Below are 20,363 nucleotides of genomic sequence, written 5' to 3'. Positions count from 1 at the left end.
AATAATGCCCTAGGACAGGAGAGATGGCACAGCAGTTTCCAAGGACCAGGTTTGATTCCCAGCACCCACAGAGCTGATCACAACCGTCTGTAACTCCAGTCCCAAGAGATTCAAATCCCTCTTCTGACCTCCAAACGCTCCAGGAATGCATAAGGTGCAATAGTACTCCATCATGAACATTCTTAAAGCTCTTTTAAGGCTTTTGTAATATGTTAGTAAAGATTTAATGCTAATACAATCACTGAAACATCAACAGTCATTTTTAACTCTTGAATACTAAGCAACTGTACCATTTCCAGCAAAAGTCAACACAGAACTGAAAATTGTGGAATCCCTCGTAAGATCTTACTTCTAAATAGACAGATCTCTCTTCTTTCTCCCTCCCTTCCTCCCTCCCCCCCTCTCTCCTGTGTGTGTGTGTGTGTGTGTGTGTGTGTGTGTGTGTGTGTGAGTGAGAGAGAGAGAGGGGGGGGAGGTGTGATCCAACCCAAGGCCTATACAAGTCTTCTATCACTTCATCTCAACAGCATGCATTTTAACCAAGTTTTGTACACGGTAAGTTTAATGGAAAGTCTAGCAATAAGGGAGGAATGATGTTAAGGAACTGTATTAAAAAAGTCACGGCATTAGGAAAGTTGAGAACCACTGATCTAGAGGCAGCTGAAGCTATGCTAGATTTCAACATTTTAAATAAAGATCAATACTTAAAGAAATCTTACTGTGGTCCACCTATAAAACAAGTGTTAAAATGTTTCATATCATGGTATTAGTGATTACATGAACACACTTATCAAAACTCACCTAACAATAATTTAAAATATGTACATCAGACATGTGAATTTTCTCTCAATTTTAAAAGCATGCACTGGAAAATAAAACAATTAGTGTAACAACTTTTTTCTTACTGGCCTCCAGCTCCCTAATGGAGCATTATCTATCACAGTGACACCTCCGGCCCTCTCTGCCTTACTTGGCAGCTACCTTCACCACCTTCATTCCCTGGACAGGGATAATTGATGAGATTAATATACCGAGAAGGGTCAGGGATGGTGCTGTGCATTTATAGGCCCAGCTAACCGGAGGCTAAGACAAAAAGGGCACAGGAGGCCGGGCGGTGGAGACACAAGCTTCAGCAATACAGCCAGGACTCCGGTGGAGACACAAGCTTCAGCAATACAGCCAGGACTCCGGTGGAGACACAGGCTTCAGCAATACAGCCAGGACTCCGGTGGAGACACAAGCTTCAGCAATACAGCCAGGACTCCGGTCCAATAGCTAGTTAGCTAGCTGGAGGAGTGGATATGCAGACTTCAGCCTCTTTCCTGGTCTGCTTTGTTTGTTCGTTACTTTGTTTGGTTTTTCAAGACATGGTTTCTCTGTATTAACAGCCTTGGCTGTCCTGGAGCTCACTCTGTAGACCAGGCTGGCATAGAACTCAAGAGATCTGCCTGCCTCTGCCTCTGCCTCCCAAGTGCTAGCACTAACAGCCTGTGCCACCACCACGTTTATTCCTTTTGTGGTTTTAATCTTTCGGAGAAGGTAACAATTTTACCTCTCCAAACCTTTGGTTGGCCACCTGCACCAGCACAAATTTAGGAAATATAAAATCCAGCAGTGCAGTTATTAACAATTTCATGTGACAGCAGGAGTCAATAACTTTCATCAATTGTAAATTCTGCATGACTCCATGGCACATGTCTCTAGAGGTTCTAAATCTGAGTAGGAAACAGAGGGCAGTATTTTTAGACTCCTTCATATACACTATGATAATAGATCTCAGAGGTGAATCCTTACCATACAAAGTACTGTTCCTGTAAATCCCATTTCCATATTTTCATTTACTGACAACTTAACACTATGAAGTCATTGCAGTGAGAATTTCTCAACTTCCCACTGATGATAAATATTAGAATTTGAAAAAAATGGGTAATCCCCTTCAGTTTAAAAAAAAAAAAAAGGTAATCTTTTAAATATTTTGCTTTTGCAGAGGTAGAAATCAAACCAAAGGCCTTAAACATAGTAGGTAAATGCTCCAACACTGATATCCCAGCCTGAAAAAGTATTAATAGCAAAATATCTCTTTCATGTAAGGCGATGCATTACTTGGTTTATATTATGAAAAGAAAACACATACCTGGTAGTCAAAGTAAATAACAGTAAGAGAAGTTTAACTGCTTCAGAATGTCCATTCTAACAGTACAGACATTTATGGAGATGCACTGACTTCAGAACTGGGTAAGCTTTAGAGTAGCTCCCCTTTAAAAGCTATGTGATGTTTAAAAACAACTACAGGGTCCGACTAAGACACTGGCTGGCCTGGGATTTCTTACATAGGCCAGGCTGGCTTCAAACTCCTGAAGCACAGTGCCTGTGATTTTACTTAAAATATTATTTTCAAAAAATGCAGGCCCTGGGTCGGAGCCTTAGACACTGATCAAGTACCTTGATCATCTTTTCATACTGCGAAGCTTTCAGTTTTAACTTAGGTCTCTTTTTCATTGTTTTATCTTGTATGTATGAGTGTATGTCTGAATGTGTGTCTGTCTGTGAACACCATGTGTACTCAGTGCTCATAGAGGCCAGAAGAGGTCATCAGATTCCCTGGGACAAGAGATATAGAAGTCTGTGAGCCACCATGTAGGTGCTGGGAATCGAACCCAGATCCTCTAGAAGAGCAGCCAGAGCTCTTATCTGCTAAGCCATTTGTTTCATCAGCCCCTTCACTTAGGTCTTTAATGCAATAAAATTCATTTTTCATATGTCCTAAGATAGATGTTTATTCTTTTCTTACATGTTGACAGTTTTAACATTTTATCCTTAATTAAATAACCAGTTGTCTGTTGCATACACAACTATTTCTGAAGTCTCTTGTTTCTAATAATCTTGATAAACTACACTGACTCTGCCCCATCTTGTGGTATCTGGCATGCCTGCTCATTTTTCAGCTTTCTTAGATTTTTAAAATCCACTTCTCATGACAAGCATGCATTCCACAGCGAATGACTGAAGGACTGAATGTACAAACAAGCAAATGAATTAAAATCCCCCGGGGCCTATGATTAGAACACATGAACTCTATAGTTCTGTTTTAGGAACACTCATCTGTTAGTTAGGAAGCCTGTCTTTCTACAGGGTGAACTTTTCTGATTTTATCCAGATCTGGCTTTTGGTCTCTTAGTAAAACTGACTACTTTAATTGAGATCCTTTGACATATTCTAGCCATATTGTTTCCTTCTCTGCAGAGGTGGAAATCAAACCCTGGGCCTCCTGCATGCCAGGTGTGCCCTCTACAACACAGAGGTATCTCTCATTCTTCCAACAAATTTTAAAACTGCTATCATTAATGACAATTGTGCAGTGTTCCCATTTCTATGAGTAAACCTGTCTAGAGTAAAAAACAAGCTACTGTGCAAAATGATCCCATAAAAAAAAGATCCCATATTCAGCCACCATGCCAATCCTATTATTAGTAAGTGGTTTGTGTTTTAAGCTTCCTAAATCGTCTATGCATACAATTACATCAGGAAGTCATGCTTTTTTTCCTGATGTTTTTAACAAGTGAGAAAATAGTCCCAACAATCATTTCAATGGTCTACTAAATTAACTGTTTTATAAGTTTAATGCAGAAAATGTCTCCTTGTGCTCTGTTAGGGTTTCTATTGCTGTGATGAAACACCATGACCAAAAGGCAAGAGGGGAGAAAAGGGTTTATTCTGCTTTCACTTCCGTATCACAGCTCATCACCAAGGAAGCAGGGCAGGAACCTGGAAGCGGGAGCTGACCCAGAGGCTATGGAGGATGCTGCTTACTGGCTTGCTCCCCATGGCTTGCTCAGCCTGCCTTCTTAAGAGAACCCAGGATCACCTGCTCAGGGATGGTGCCAGCCCTAACAGGATAGGCCCTCCCCCTTTAATCACTAAATAAGAAAATGGCCCACAAGCTTGCCTGCAGCCTGATCTTTTGAAGGCATTTGGTCAATTGAGGCTCCCTCCTCTCTGATGATGCTATCTTATGTCAAGCTGACATAAAACCAGTCAGTACGCGTTCCTAATAGCACTGCAACCTCTCAGGAGTCTGAGGATGGGAGAGGTGGGTAAACAAACAACAAAGCACGAACTTAGTTCTTGGCAAGCCAAACAAGTAAAAAAAAAAAAAAAAAATCGTTTCTAATTGCTATGTCTACTACAGATACATGTTTAAACACACACAAACACACACACACAATGAACTCAGAAGCAGTATTTAAAATGCAATTAATTTACTATTATTTTCAGAGCAATTACAGAGTCACAGAAAAAGCTTGAATATTAGAGAAGGTAATATAAGTGAGCCCTTTTCCTTAAATTAGTTCTCTTGACACTATCCCACAGAAGCATGGTTATTATACAGAAATATAAATGTAAATATGCCCCTTAAGTACACATGCAAATATTCACAATGTGGGAAAGATTTATCTTAACAAAAATTACAATGCAAAGTTTATATGTAGCACTTAGAGGACAATTTAGCATTTAAGAGGTAGAAATGTTATAATGTTTGAAGAAAACGAAGTTAATAAGCTATTTCACTTAATGAGGTTAAACTTCATAAATTACATACTCTTATTTTTGGTTTATGTATAGCTCTAGCATATAGTATGCCTGAGTTCTTATGTATGAGTTTGCTCCCAGTACGGTCTACAAGCAGCAATAACACTGAAACCCTGTGTCTACTCATCACGTATCCACTCAAACGGATAATCTTTATTGTCAACTTGACAGGACTTAAAATCAACTGGTCACAAGGATATGCCTAGTACATTTCCAGTAATGCTTAACAGAAGAGAGAAGACTCAAAAACAGTACTATCCTATGGGGTGGGGAGAAATGCCAGTCAGACATCAGCCTGTGAGCTCTGGGCCAGCCTGGTCTACATAGAGTCCCAGGCCAGTCAGAGCTACAGAGAGAGACCTTGTCTCAAAAAAACAGCACAGAAAAGATGGCGGTGGAGGGAGTATGAGCTGCCTTCTACTGCAGGTGCCATGTGACCAGCTGTCTCCAGTCCCTGTCACCTGACTTCCCTGCAATGATGGGCTGTGCCCTCAAACTGTGCTCACATTAAACCTTCTTTTCTTAAGCTGTTCTCATCAGGTATCTGATGCCAGTGATGGGAAAAGTAGCTAATCAATCTGTTACTTATCTACAGGGTGGAGCTCTTCATCCTACAAACCAACTGTGATTGCACATCGCCCATCACTTACCTCTTCCACTGCAGACAAAGCTAAAACTTAAAGTAAGACCACTAGAATTTAGTCGAGTTCTAAAAAGTGGCTGAATTCCAAACTGTAAATAACTTTCTAAGTTAGTAAATGGATTCAGAAAATTATTTTTGTAGAAATTCATACAGTTCCAAATTAGTGGTTTTCTTTTTCCTTAGTCTTACACTTTTGCATATATAAAACTCAATAAAATGTTTATACTCAATATAGCATATTATTATTAGATGGGAAATTCAAACATTTTCACATTGCTCTCCTGAGTGAAAATGTAACAGATCCCGACAACCTAACATTAATTTTTCCATTTCCTGTACTTATATCTTATTACAAATTATGATGTAAACTGCCTTGACTAAGAAATATTTTTATTATGACAAAAGTAATGACTTATCACTCATGTTACTTAAAAAGCTGATACAAAACTTTTCCACCCACTCCCAACCCCCCCAACCCCCCACCCCCCCAACCCCGGTCAGATTGCAGCTGAGGGTTTTAAGTTCAATCTTCCTGAAGCAAATGCTCCAACACTGAGCTACAACCCCGGGCTCATTCATTCTGAAATGGAATGAAGAGTCGATTTCAGTTACGAGAAATGCTGCTGTCAAGTTTAAGTTGAGAGCCAGGACAGCCAGCCAATCTCACGATTTCAACACTAACCCTTAATGCCCAAGAGCAGGGCACAGTCAAATTTTATTTCACATATGCCAAAAGAGTTCAAGAACTATTTCCTATTTTACACGGTCAAAAATGGTTTTTAACATACATGATAGAAACTACAAATTAATACATTATCGTTTGTACTTAGTCACAGTAAGATCCAGGCTTAATTCTCTAAGAACTGAACGAAAAAAATATTTGGGGTAATGTATTCACCACAGGCTCCTAAATGGAAAGAGTAGTTCCATATCAAAGAGTGGCCAATACACAAGGAAGAAAAATCAATTAAATAAGTTACCAAGTGTGATAGCATGTTAAAGTCTTTAAAAGAAAGGCAAAACCACACTGGAGCAGTATTGGTGAAACGTAAACTGCCATCACCAAATTGTTGCGAATTGCTGAAATCACCTCTACATGAGGATATCAAATGAGGGATGGATATACTTTCACCCTTCTACAAAGTCAAGTTAGCCTTCACAACAGAGTTGTATAAACACAAAAATAACCCCTTGAGACATATCCTCCCTGTTACAGTTCTGTATACCTATGATGCCTGCGAGACTACCCGAGACTTGACAATACCGGCACTCTTTCACAAGGATTCCTCCAGAATAATGTCTCCGCAGTTTACTCTCTTATCCCGTGTTTCCCATCTAAGGCTCCATTTTATTTTTTTCTTAACTCTTACATCCCACTTAGCTCCTCAAGTTAGTCCACAGGTTTAGGCTTAAACTGAGGCTGCGAGCATCAACTCCTTCAGCATCAACACAAGTACCTGCTTATAATGCATTGTTGATTCCTGGCACTTAAGATTCAAGCGTAAACCATATCCTATCTCTTAAGTTCTGCCCCAGATTCTAGGATGTGTCTGACAGCAGAGGAAAACCACAGAACAGATTCGGACAAACTTAAGTTTACAATGGAAACAGAAGACATGACTGATTAAAACACTAACACATCCCATGTCTAAAACGAAAGAATAAAATCTGAAAAAATAGATTAAGTCAGGCATCAACTAACTTATCTGCACATCATACACAAGTTCACCATACAGCCTACCTGTAAACACCCAGCTAGAGAGAGGTAGGACAGAGGAGAGGGCTCGGGTTAGAGAGAGACAGGGGCATGGAAACCTGAAGTTCAATGGGGGAGGGGGGATGTCAAAGGCCTGGAAGTCACCGCTTCCCCCACACACTCCCTTCCCCCTGTAGCTCTTGCCCTTCTGCAGTAGAGCCTTCACCAGCTCACCTATCCATCCTTTCAGAGAGGAGTCTCTCTCTGCACTCCTTTACATTCGGACACTGGCCCTGTCTCAGTCAACCCCACAAGTGCTGCAGATCCTATAGATGGCTTCTCTAACGCCGGCGGCATCTAGCACTGGCTTGCACATTTCCTCACCTTCTTTTGCAATTCTCTGTATGCGCACTGTCCCCTACTCTCTTTTCTTCCGAGTTGTCCTTAGAGGTCAGGGGACCATGAATCAGCTTTGGCCTGCATAAATCCAGAGAACTTACTTGCTCAGAAGGCCAACAACTGGGACTGTGGCTTAGTGGTAGCATATCCAAGTTTAGTATATGCAGGGCTCTGGGTTTGACCTCACCACCAGAAAGAAAGGTTAGAATAATGACACTTCATACTTCAGTGAAAATCTGCTTTCTCCTCCCTTGGCTTCCCTTTCTTGGGTCTATCTTATCCTTTAGAGTTTCCTAGGCTGTCACTGCTCAATAATTTAACAGTAAATATTCTATTTAATTTACTGTGTACTGAGCTGGAGAGATAGCTCAGTTGGCCAAGTTTACCTCATAATGTGAGAACCTGGGTTCAGTCCTCAGAATCACACATAAATGTTGAGCTGTTTTTACTTGTATTTCTAGAGCTAAGAGGCAGAGCCAGTAGGATCTCAGGATTGCTGGCTATCCAGTCTGGCCTAATTGGTGAACTCCAGACCAATGGGAAACCCTTTGTCTGTGGTGATATTTTGTTTACAATCTAACAAATAAAGCTTGCTTGAAGATCAGAGTGCAGACCTATTAGAATTGGCGTTACATGTCTCAAAGGAGTTAGGCCATGTTGATGAGGTAATACTAGAGGTTGTTCACTCCTCCATAAGCATATACATATATATGCAACACACACACACACACACACACACACACACACACACACACACACACACCCTACCTAAAAAATTTACTGTATGGAAGAGATAATTTCCCCTAGCCTTTTTAAGGTAATACACAGAGATGCCTCCTCCTTCGCAAGGGAAGAATTATGTGGCAGATAAGAGTGTATGTGCATGTGTACCGGCTGGCTCCCTACATGCTTCTGGTGTCTTAGGGTTAAGGTCTGCTTCTGCAGTTCACCCTTGGATGTGTAGATAGTACCACGTTCTTAATCAATCTCATCACCTGACTAAGATTTGGGCTTGAGGAGCAAGCATTAGCATGCTCTGAGCAGGGGCTGGAGAGTTAGTGGTTAGAGCACTGGCTGCTCATCCAGTGGACTCTGGTCCAATCCCAGCACCCACGTGGTGACCAACAACCACCTGTAACTCCAGGTCCCAGGAGATCTAACACCCTTGACCTACATGGGTACCAAGCACACAAGTGGTACACAGACATACATGCAATCACCCAAATACATGCAAACATTACATAAAACATTTAAAAAAAACGCCCTGAGCAATAAGCTATATATAGATATATAGGTTTCGTGTTTCCCTCTACAGGATCTAACAAATACTCTGTGGTTTGTTTCCTGATTGGACATAGACAGATACAAACCTATAAATGGCCCTCTTGAGGATTGAGGAGCTATGTGAAGAACGACTAAACATTACATATAAGGCAGTCAAAAATTAAGAAGATAACATCAAACTTCTATTTATTCCAATATGAACTAGATGCCCTCTCATCACTAAATGTCACTCAATAATAAGGACACAAAGATGAACATAACATAGCTCTCCCCGTTTCTCATAATACAGAAATTATTTATTTTAGTAAGCATTACCTTTACATACTCATTTATTCCCAGAAGCTACTTGTGTTAACACTTGTCATGAATCCTTCCAGAAGCATTCTGTGTCCATATACACAGTACAAATACACGACTTCAAAATATAAGCAACCCAAATGTTAAAATGATTATTATTAATCACTTGTTGACAGCCTATCATTTTTTTGTTGTTGTTGTTTTGGAAGATGGCATTACTACTTAATTAAAAAAATACTCTGCCATACAGTTACCACGGCTTGCAGGCAAAATTCTGTATCAAGTTATCCACATATGAAACTATAGAGAAACAGAAGCATTTGTTTACTTGTATGGTGAATTTTCATATCAATCTGTTTCTTACATTACTAAGGAAATGCTCCACTTACCATCATTCAACAAATATGAAACAAGAGCCATTATATTACGTGCCAGATGCTGTGAGCTAGGAATATGCACCCACACACTGGATTGCTTATCTTCTCCACTTTCTATGTTGAGTCTTAGAGACTTGGGGTGACTCTGAAGTGCCCCAGTGGCTGAATCTGGACCCTCGTCTCGACCATGCAATGCTTCATTCACTCACAGGTCTGATGACTGGCCAGCATGCACTAGGACTGCTTGCCTAAGTCCTTACGTTAACACGTGTACACAAGGCTTCATTCACTTCCCACTACATAGCAGCCTTGAGGGACACAGATTTCTCAGGGATGCAGACAGACAGCCCAGTGTTGTAACGTACAAGCAGCACTGACTTTTATGACTGGGACAAGAAAGTCACACAGTATCACTCCTGGCCAATTCTGCATTCAACTGATCAAAAACAAGTCATAGGTATATTCAGATTCTACAGGAGAAATACAGCCTAACTCTCAAAGGAGATAGCAATTATAGACAATTATGTGAGGCAAGAATTTATTGTGGCCTTCTTTGAAAAAAATATAACCTGCTATAATAACAATGTTTATTGTATGGTTATATAAGTACAATAAGCTAGACCCTCTTTGTTGGTTTAAGTTCTGAATACAAGATTAAGTTTTCCAAACGTTATTATATTTTCAGCTTTGGATATAGATTATTAACGTTCACATAATCTCTTATAAAATACCTGCAACTTTCCCATAAAATAAGTATTGCTAACCGAGTTGAATACAGAAGCTGAATAACTTGGCTGTAATATGTATCAATGTTGGGATGAGTCAAAGTTCTGGCCCTTCTTCTGTCCAGGCAGTTAGCACTTTGCACAGATAATTGAAACTCTGATCAGACCACACCTGTGCAAACACAAGGACTTTGTGTAGGCTGCTTTATGTAGATGGAAGTTCCTCAAGAATGAATCCTCAAATTGTACTAGGTAACGACTGTCTACATGTCTGAATTTGTAATTAAAAACAAAACAAAACAAAATACGGCAGGGGACAGTTTCTGACATAGCACTAAAAAGGATGTCTAATAGGTATATATTTAGCTCTCTATAGGTGTGTTAACTCATAAAGAAATCAATTCTAGGAAAAAGGTCTGGATCATTACAAGCAATAAACACGTGGACATGCCAGAAAAAGTGCGTTGGGTGCTGAAATCTAACATCATTTCAATTCTTAGAATCTGTTTTCTCTGAGGATTCAAGGTTATGGCCTTAGCTGTTTCTATTATGTGTTTCTTTGCATTATTCTTTATCTACAGCTGGAGTTTAAGCTTTTCCAAAAGTGGAAAATAACTGTCTGCCCTACCTGTTTTGCACTTTCTATTAACTCCTACTATGGTAATTTGTCTTGACTTGACAGTGCTTGTACAAACCATGTGAAAGCCAAAAGCCTGTCTTAATGGACAGGTGTCAATTCTCTCTCACAGCTTAACATCATAACCTTCCCAAAAATGAATTTTTGCAGGTAAAAGGAAACTCATCAGCTCATATGAAATGTTATATTTGTTCTGATTACATGTTAAACCAAACCTATCTTCCAATTTTCTAAAAGTCAGCTGTCATTCACATTTCTACGAGGCATATATTCACCAATGTTCTGCTTTGTTTATAATAATCAGCACCAACTACTTAATGAACTTTGAAACAAGAATATTTTTAAGGGTTTACAGCAAATAGCTTTCTTAAACCTGACAAAGTTTTTTATTTTCAAAACATCTAAGACAGCGTGCATTCCTCATAGCTTTCATAGCAACAGAGTGTGAAAGTACAATGAATTCTGCTTCGTTCATCTGTTAGAAAATCCCAGCACAAATATAGAGAACTTACTAGTTAACTTGAGATTACTTTAAATAATTTAAGTCTTTTTCTGTACCTTAAAAACTACAAAGTAACAACTATATTATCATTTTATAGTTCTCTTATTGGTAATAATTGTAAGTCTTAAATATTAGAGCAATCTTTGTAAGACATAATAAAATAATACCCCTTAGAAAAATCTAATAGCCCTATTACACTCTGATAATCCCATTATTTCCCCTAGAAAACAAAGCTAATGCTCAAAGGCCAAAAATAAAGGCAGAATATGGCAGCCCTCGGTCTGAAATAATGAAGTTCTCATTCGGTGCCTGAGCTTGGAGGTCCCTGTAATACAATGTGTCATAGTGGCTTCTGCCATCCAGGCAAATGCAAACCTGGCCCCGCCCCTTGGGGACATGCACACATGTCAGGCAGTACTCCCTGGCTCTGTACTCAGGTACAAAAGTCCCTTAAAGTGACAAGCTCTGACTCTCCTCTCTCTGCTGTTTCTGAAGAGGCAGCCCTCTCTGTCTCTCCTCTCTTTCCTTCCCTTACTTTCCCCCAGTAAACTTTCCACGTTAAGTCCTGCCTGATGGTGTATTTATCCCTCACCTGCTAAAGGTCCCACCTCCCGCTACATATTCATAACAGTGGTTCTGAAATAAGCTCCCCTAACTTCCAATTTTCATTTGTAATGCATTCTTTGGTTCCTATTCTATATCTTTAGGGTATAGATAAAGTAAGTATACAAAGAATTCAAGTAACAGGTCAAGCTATATACTACAGATGTCACTTTTTTATTTTGTTTAGGATTTATTCTATGTGTATAATGTTTTGCCTAGATGAACATATGTACCATATGCATACCTGACACTCATAAGAGGTCACTGGATCCCCTAATGAACCAGTACATGACATGTGCTAGGAACCAAACTGTGTTTTCTCCAAGAGCGCAAGTACACTTAAATAGTGAGCTTCTCTTCAACCTCGATACTGCAGTTTATGAAAAGGCTGAGAATAATTCAACCTTTCTTTCCCTGAGTTCTTATTTCATTCTGGTCAATTGAAAATTCAGCTTAGCTATGGGTTATAACTATATACTACAGGTAGATATGCTATTGACTAGTTGTATGATTTGATTTTCATAGCTTCTCAATTTTAAATGTATTAAGTTTCAAAATGTGGTAAGTTCAACTATACTCCATTTTAATGCAACCAAATCCTTTGTAATTTAGAGGCAATAATAGAAATCCCACATACTATGAATTAATATACCTTCATGAGTCAACTTTGAATAAAGAGTCAACTTTGCAGGTATAAAATAAGTTGGAAAGTTCAGAGTTTTACATGAATTCAATTCCTTAAATGAATTCATTTCATGGCACACCTGTGTGTCAGCCTTAATTAAGGATTCTCCACTCAATACTAATCAGTTTTGTCAGGTAGGAATACAAGTCCAATGAAGCCACATTTTTGGACAACTTAAGAGGTCAACATTTCATTTTGACCAGCATGTCAAATCAAGAAGCTTATAGACAGACCTCAATTTATGCTTTATAACATTATGCTGGTATAAAAGCCATACATATTGGGGATGAATCATACTTTGAATTTTGAACTGTTCCCATACCACTGAACATTAGTACAATACTTATCTCCGTATCATGAACCTAAAATACACAGGAGGTACTTTATAGTTTACTGGGTTACCATCGTAGTCTGTAGGTAAGTCAGACTTGATTTATTAACTTACTGTATTTTCTACTTACAAGAGAATTATCTTTCAGCAAACCAATATAATCACAGTAACCTGAGGATCATCTTACCTTCAAATATTATGCTTTTAAGAAAATGTAGTGTTATGTGGATTATTTTGTCACTGAGTAGATACAAAATCATGTTATTATTATGAGTTATAAAAGAGAAACAGAGTATACACCAATACCACCAGACTAAGCATTCATAACATTTCCAACTCACAGGACAGCAATCACCAAAGAAATGATGATAACAAAACATCTTGTCACAGCAAAATTTCTCCATTAGAATCAGAATGCAAACCAAGTTAAGTTTCCAAGTGGCACATTTCTTATTTAGGCAAGAAAAATTACTTACCCATGGTGAGTTAATTACATTTGACTGCAACAGCCAAATCTCAAAAAGCTTACTGAAGAATAAATACCCTTTTAGGGTCTGGGGAGGTGCTTTACGGCAGCTTTTTCCAATACACATAACAGGAGTCCATCCTGGGCTTTGGCCCTGGTAGCTATGGTAATTAGCTATGGTAACTACCCCGTGATAGCCAGGTCTGTGGCACTAGTAAAGGACTCCCTAGGGAGTGGAAGCCAGGGTCAGAACCTCACCTGAGATTCACTACCCCACCCCCAACTGCACTCGATCTAGGGAGATGCCAAGAGTCTAGGGAATTAGAGGGTTATCTGAAATCAGGACTCTATGATGCCACTCTCATGTGTAGCCATCATGACAGGGTGAACTTGGCAGTGATGCAGGCATCAGGGACAGGGGAGGAATCATGCATGCTCCTGTGAGTAAGCCTTCAATCTGCAAGCCCAACAAACTCACTGGTCTGACCCAGTTGGCCTCTGATCGAGCCTAGATATCCATCTAGGGTGATGAGATGTTCCTTTGTACCTCTCCGGGAAAAGTCAAAGCAACAGGAACCAGCTCAGCTGGCAAAGTGCTTCATTTACAGAACTGAAGACCTAAGTTTGATCATCAGCCTCCACTAAAAACAGCAGGGCATGGCGGCAAGTGCTTCAAATATTAACAGGCAACTGGGAATAGCAGCAACGTGCAACTGAAAACTAAACCAAAAGATCTGGGGGAATTTTCCCTTCAGTTGCAGGGTTTTTTTGGTTTTGTTTTGTTTTGTTTTTTGGGTTTTTTTTTTTTTTTTTTTTTTTTTGTTCTTGTTGTTGTTGGTTTTGTTTTCCAAGAAGTCAGTCCCAAACTACTTAAGGATTTAGTTGACTAAAGCTTTTACACAGAGCAAGGATATGGAAGGGTATTTTCAAAGCTAAGAAAATGCTAATCCTGTATAATCTGAAGTGGACTTTACTAAAATGTTTTACAACTAGGCAGCAAAAATATACGAAGAAAACAAAGAGGCTAGTTTATCGAACTTAGAGACTTTGTTTTAAAGCATACACTCTTTGAAGCTTACTGTTCTTCACTAACAGATTTTTAGAGAGAAAAACATTTAATCCATCAGTGTATCATTTGACTATACCACAATGAGGGAACTTAATTTGCATGTACAGATTTAACGACCTCAAAGTCAGTTCTGTCCGTCTCTAAGAAGAAACTGAAAACTCTCAACTTGCCTTACCACAAGGTCTAGTGAATTAATATTTGTAGAGTTACATAGTTAATTAAAAACAAACAAACAAAAGAACAAAAAGCAAAACACAGGACACATGAGATGCTCTGGGGGAAAAAAAATGCTCACTACATACAAATAGCAAGCAAAGAAAGACAGAAAAACAATCATCCAACCCATATCTTTGAAAATTAGACTTCCCTGCAGATGTTTTTTAATACATTCCATCTCCAAGTCAATGTAAAACTCAGATGAGGAATGTATGTTACAGGGAAGCCACCTGGACAACACTGCTCAAATCAGAAGTATCAGCTGATCTGTTTTGTGCAGTCCTGTGTTGTCGGCCGTTAACCCAGGCCTCCACATTATACCAAAAGTACTAGGTATATTTTTCCAAGCTCAAACCACAGTTGCAGCTTTTCCCAAACTCACCAGGAGCTCCCACAGAGTTTTCAACTGGAAGTAGTTAATCTGCATGCGAATTGGGAAGTATCAAGAGAACAGGGAAGAATTCTCAAAATGCATCACATATAAGAAATACCTTAATGAAGAACATATGTAATGCACAGAACCCTGTGTTTAACCCTCAACACATCCAAAATAAGAAAGAAACTATGTATCTGGCAATACCTATGTAAAACAAAACATTTCAAGAAAACATAAAATTGCTTTGAGATTCACTAATGGGTGAAAGTCTACAATCAATTTTGACAGTATGCTAAGTTAGAACCATAATCAAGAGTAATGTAACCCTTCGAAACGATTCAATCTTGTCATTTACACTACACAAACTGTGTATGCTACTGTGTTTTTAATTCAACCCAAAGTTCTGCAGTTGTTCCCTTTCATCATATTATCTATCTTTTATGTTTAGTACCCTTCACTTTGCCTCCTGGCCTCAGAGTCTAAAATACTTACCATATGGCCCTTTACAGAAAAAGTCTGCCAGCCCTGCTACGTGGTGGTGCTGTTCCCAATACAGCATCACCTGAGTGTCTTAACCAAACCTACTGAATTAGAGCCATGCGCTGCTCCAGTTCTTTCTCCAACAAGCTCCGCAGATGATTCTTACGCAAGCTAAAATTTGAAAACTACTACTTTGAAACCACAATGTTTAGAATGTTCTATCCTCTTGGATAAATTATTCCTTTGAATCAGAAAAAACAAAAACAAATATGGAGGGTCACCCAATTATTTAACTGTTAAAAAGATTAAATTTTAAACTGTATAAAGTATAGCATGAAAACTGACATCAACTGGTGGCAATTACTACCTCAATGGTATCCTGAAGATTCCTGTACTGACCATGTGACATGTTTACTAATTTCTAGAAAATTTAAGTTATTACATCATGATTGAAAATTAATCAATAGACACTTAGGTGATGCATATTAAAATAGGTATATATTATGCAAACCATCCTTCCTATTTCACTATATTTTATTATTGTGTCCATGAAACTATTACTTCTATATGGTGAGTATACGATATAAACACATTAGGAATTCAATAATCACTAAAAATAACTCCTAATTATATATTGAACTCAAATGAGTTTCAATTAATTTTTCATAATTTGGTAGATACAAAGTTGTAGAGAGAGTGTGTGAGTGTGTATCTGTGTGTATGTACCAAGAGGTATCTAAAATTATTCTGGGAAAATGGGGGAGGGGAACACAAGAGGAACTCTGGAATTTGCATATACTGCTAGTCATAGCTAGTAGTCCAACTTAACCATTCCCATTATCACCAGCCTCCTCAGCCCTGACTTAATTGCAGGAATTCTTCAAGCACCAATATGTATAAATACATGCAGTGAAAGAATTCTATTCCTCTGCAGTTTGAATACAGGCCCTATCTCAGCCCTCATTAAAACGAGCTCTGTAGGCAACTTATTTAGACAAAGCTAACAAACTGGTTCAAACACTTAAGTGTCTTTGTTAAAGAGAGATTGTTACCTGAAAACTAAAGAAAACATAGATAGGAATGAATGTAAAACATCTGAGATACTGGATACATTTCATACTTAAATTTCAAGTATCATAAAATTTTGTAATCAACATAAACTTTGTACTGCTCTGGTTTGAATGAGTTTGCTCTCTCCAAAATTAACATTAAACCAAAATTTCCAATGACAGATACTACAAAAGAAAAAAAAAAAAAAAGTTCTATTCTAAGACATAGAGACATAAGAAAAGGGAATGAATGTCAAAGAAGTGTGTGACATTATTGTGAAATTACCATTATCGCCAAGTAAGAGAGCAGCAACAATTCTACTACATGAATACATTGAATGGTTCCCTCAACAGTCCAACCTCTTCGGCCTAGCATGTAACATCTACCACTACTTGCTAACTGCACTTCTGTAATTTTTCTCTAGCTAAATGGGGCTTTTTAGTCATACCCTAGAAACTTCTTCAAAATTCCCTATTTCCACTTTTGTCATCCCCCTCTCCATAGTCAACAGTCTCTTTTCTCCCTTTTAGAAGAGTAACTAACCAACCTTGAGTCCATGCAACAGTTCTCTAAAACCTCTCTCCATCCCCAACACCTTTGTAATACTTGAAAAGATACTTTGTATTTCTGCAGAGTTCTTTATGTTAAAAAAAAAAAAAAAAAAAAATCTTACGTTGCTGTTTGAGACACAGGCTAACTTTTCCTTTTAATCCAGCTAGGCAGTCCAGGCTGGCTTCAAACTCATCTGTCCTCTTCATTCTTCTACCTCAGCCTTTCCCCCAATGTGGTGGGGTTATAGACTCATGCCATTACATCTGCTACTTAGACATTTACTATACAGTTACTTGTGGGTCAGATAGGTCCTAAGATTGAAAGAAACCTGAAGTATGGCTGTCTTACTCAATTTCCTCCTCCCCACAGTACAACTCATTAGATTGATTTTAAATACTGGATTATAATAACTAACATATACACATAAAATAACAGCTGTCTGCAAGGCTATATAGAAAACTTCTTTTTTTTTCTTCTGGAGAAATGTCATTGCCATAAAAATAATCTTTAGGGGTTCCACTTGGGGCTCAAACATGCTCAAGGCCCTGGTTCAATCCCCAGGAGCACAAAAACAAGACAGACTATCTTTAAAATAGATGCACCTTATTTATTTCTTTAAAAGACAGAGTAAAAAGTAATTTCCCTATCACTAATTAGTACATCTTAGAAGTTGTTACAACTTCAATGGTTCAGGTAGAAAATTATCTTCCAAGGTTTCAATGTTTTATTATTTTATATACCTTCTGATCATACAAAAATATCTTAACCACTGGAAATAACATTATAGAAGGAAACAGCTTAACCCATGCCCAATGAAACCATATATATGAAAAATCTCACAACTAGACTTTTCTACTCCAATGTCATCTACACCTCCCTGTCTACCAAACCATGAATTTTTTCCAGGGCCTATGCTTTAGAGTTCAAGAGCTGGAAGTAAATGGCAGTATTAATAATTTGACAAGCCAGGCAAGCATTGGTGGCGCACACCTTTAGTCCCAGCACTCAGGAGGCAGAGGCAGGCCTCTGTGAATTCAAGGCCAGCCTGGTCTACAGAGCTAGTTCCAGGACAACCTCCAAAACAATGCAGAGAAACCCTGTCTCAAAAAACAAAAACAAACAACACAACAACAAGAATTTGACCAAATTTTACTCAACACCTACTATTTGAAAAGTACTAGAAGAGAAAACAAAAACTAAGACATAAAATTCATCTCCTTAAATTCAGAAATAAACGTACAAAAGATACAAATAACCCCACTAGTGACTATGTACGGGCAAATAAATAAATGACATTCTTACAAGGTACCCTAAGAGCTAAGAGGAGGCAGAAAAGTTTTTGAGGAGCTTCAAAATAAGACAGGTTTCTATTTGGCTTCTCGTGTTCTTAATTTTAACCAAGCAACACCATTCAAGATTTGCAAGATTATTAAATAATTAAACTGTGTTGGGCATTTTATTCCCTAGTTTACAACTAACTTTGAATACTGATTGACAATGTTGGGCGCTTAGTTAAAATGAGTTTTAACTAAGCTTGGGGGGGCGGGACTTTTTTTCTATACTAAACCTGTACCTGTAACTCAAACCCTTTGAACAGGCAGGTTTTAATCTATAATCTGGATTAGTATTCATTACTAATTCTATTCACAAAGAAAGGGACATACACATGGGATAACCCTGATTTTACAGAAATCTGTTTCAAATATCAGTAGTATTCAATTAGAAGAAAACAAGTAAACAAAAATTTCTGGATTTTTTTCTTTTCATTCAAATCACCACCTTCCCCTCCAACTGTCTTCTTCCTACTGAACCCTGACTGAAAGGTCTGACTCAAAGCTCCAGGCATTTGCTCTTCCTGGAAACGCTCGTACATCATTTCTAGATTCAGGTACTTCCTTGAGGATTCAGAATTGCCAGGGCCTAACCCCGAACAAGCATCCAGCACGGTCCTGACAGGTGGAAAGACTCATAAATAACTTGCACAGGAGTCCGGGGAAGTCCGTGTAGAGGGACGCCAAGGAAGCCAGTTTTTAAAGGAGGAAATTAAGATAGAAGAGAGTGGACGCAAACAGGGGAACGTGTACTGAGTTGTTAACGATCAAAGGAAACTTTTCGCTCTTTAATTACAGGGCAGAATTATCCGGTGTTTTGAATTCTACACAGGTGAGCAGGATCTGATGAAAATTTCGGGTTCAGACATACAGCGTTTTATCAAACATTTGCTTCGAAACATGCAGTCTCTTGGGATTAACTAAATGCAATGGAACGAGCCTCATTATTAACGCCGATTTAGGCAGGGGGAATCCCGTGATGTGGTACAATGTGTCAATGTGTTAGTTTCCTGCTACCGTGGCCAGAAGACGGAAATCCAGAAACCCGCTCGAGCACCGGGGCCGGCCGCGCACACCCTGGTCACCCAACACTAATTCAACAGCTCGCTGCTCCCGCCAGCCTCGCGTGGCCCAGGGTCCTCCCCTCCGCCCGGGCGGCTGTCTGTCCCCTCCCGCGCTGGGCTGCAAGTCGCCCTCGCGGACAACTTGCCGGCTCTCCCCGCGCCGGCGCCGGCTGCAGGCAGGCTGGGGAGAGGCGGCGCCCACGGGGAGGAAGTTCCGCCAAGTGGTCGGGCAGGCGGTGGGACCGAGCCTGCAGCAGCTGCAGCAGCGGCAGCACGGCGGCCTCCCAGCCCCGGGGACGCCCCGCGCGGCCCGGCGCCCGGCAGCAGCAGGCGTGGAGGAGGGGAGGCGCGGCGCGGAGCCGGTGCCCGACCCCACCCCGCGCGCGACCCCGCCGGCCCGGCTCCCCGCGTGCGCCCGCGCTCCCCGGGGACGGCGGCATCGGGTGGGGGGGGGTTGGGGGGGGAGAAGAGCCGGCAACTTTGCACGAGGAAAAATGCCTTGGCAGCCTGCAGCACGCCGAGAGGGGGGAAACAAAAATGTCAGGCGATGACGGCCGGGAGCACTTACCCATGGTCCTCCCACAGAGTGAGGACCGGCGGGGCAGGGCGAGGCGAAGGGTGCGGGCGCGGGTGCGGGCGGCGGCGTCCTCCCTCTACCTCCGCGTCTCCCGCAGCCAGGGAGGGACCCGCGGGGGGCGGCCGCCGGGGAGGAGCAGCGGCTGCGGCGGCTGCGGGCGGCGCGGCCGCGGCGGGGACGAGCGGCGGGGGGCGGGGCGGGGCGGGGCGGCCGGGCGGGCGGGCGCGGCTGTGAGCGGGCGGGCGGGCGGGCGGCCGGGCGCCCCGCCCTCCCCGCCGAGCATGCTCAGTGAGGCCAGCTTCGCCTCCCGCCCGCGGCCGGCGAGCCTGAGCTCGCTGGGGGGCGTGTGTCCGCGGGCCCGAGCCGGGCAGCCTGACTGCTGTCCCCTCAAGGGCGGAGGCCAGGCTATCGGG

General features: G+C 40.6%; 1 protein-coding gene across 4 annotated transcripts in view; it reads right to left on the bottom strand.

Moving 5' to 3' along the window:
- Rap1gds1 (Rap1 GTPase-GDP dissociation stimulator 1) overlaps positions 1 to 20,134 on the bottom strand; it is a 107,249-nt gene extending 87,115 nt beyond the window's left edge. For 2 of the 4 annotated variants that reach the window (XM_051185399.1, XM_051185401.1), the window contains exon 1: positions 19,942 to 20,134. In XM_051185399.1, the coding sequence (XP_051041356.1) occupies positions 19,942 to 19,945 (4 nt within the window). In that variant the 5' untranslated portion in view covers positions 19,946 to 20,134. The remainder of the gene's footprint in view (positions 1 to 19,941) is intronic. The other 2 variants (XM_051185398.1, XM_051185400.1) reach the window with 2 other exon arrangements.
- Positions 20,135 to 20,363: the final 229 nt, after the last annotated feature.

Source organism: Phodopus roborovskii, unplaced genomic scaffold (assembly GCF_943737965.1).
Source record: "Phodopus roborovskii unplaced genomic scaffold, PHOROB, whole genome shotgun sequence".
Taxonomy (NCBI): Eukaryota; Metazoa; Chordata; class Mammalia; order Rodentia; family Cricetidae; genus Phodopus; species Phodopus roborovskii.
Note: the sequence above shows the minus strand (reverse complement) of the source record. Positions and strands in the feature narration are given on the sequence as shown.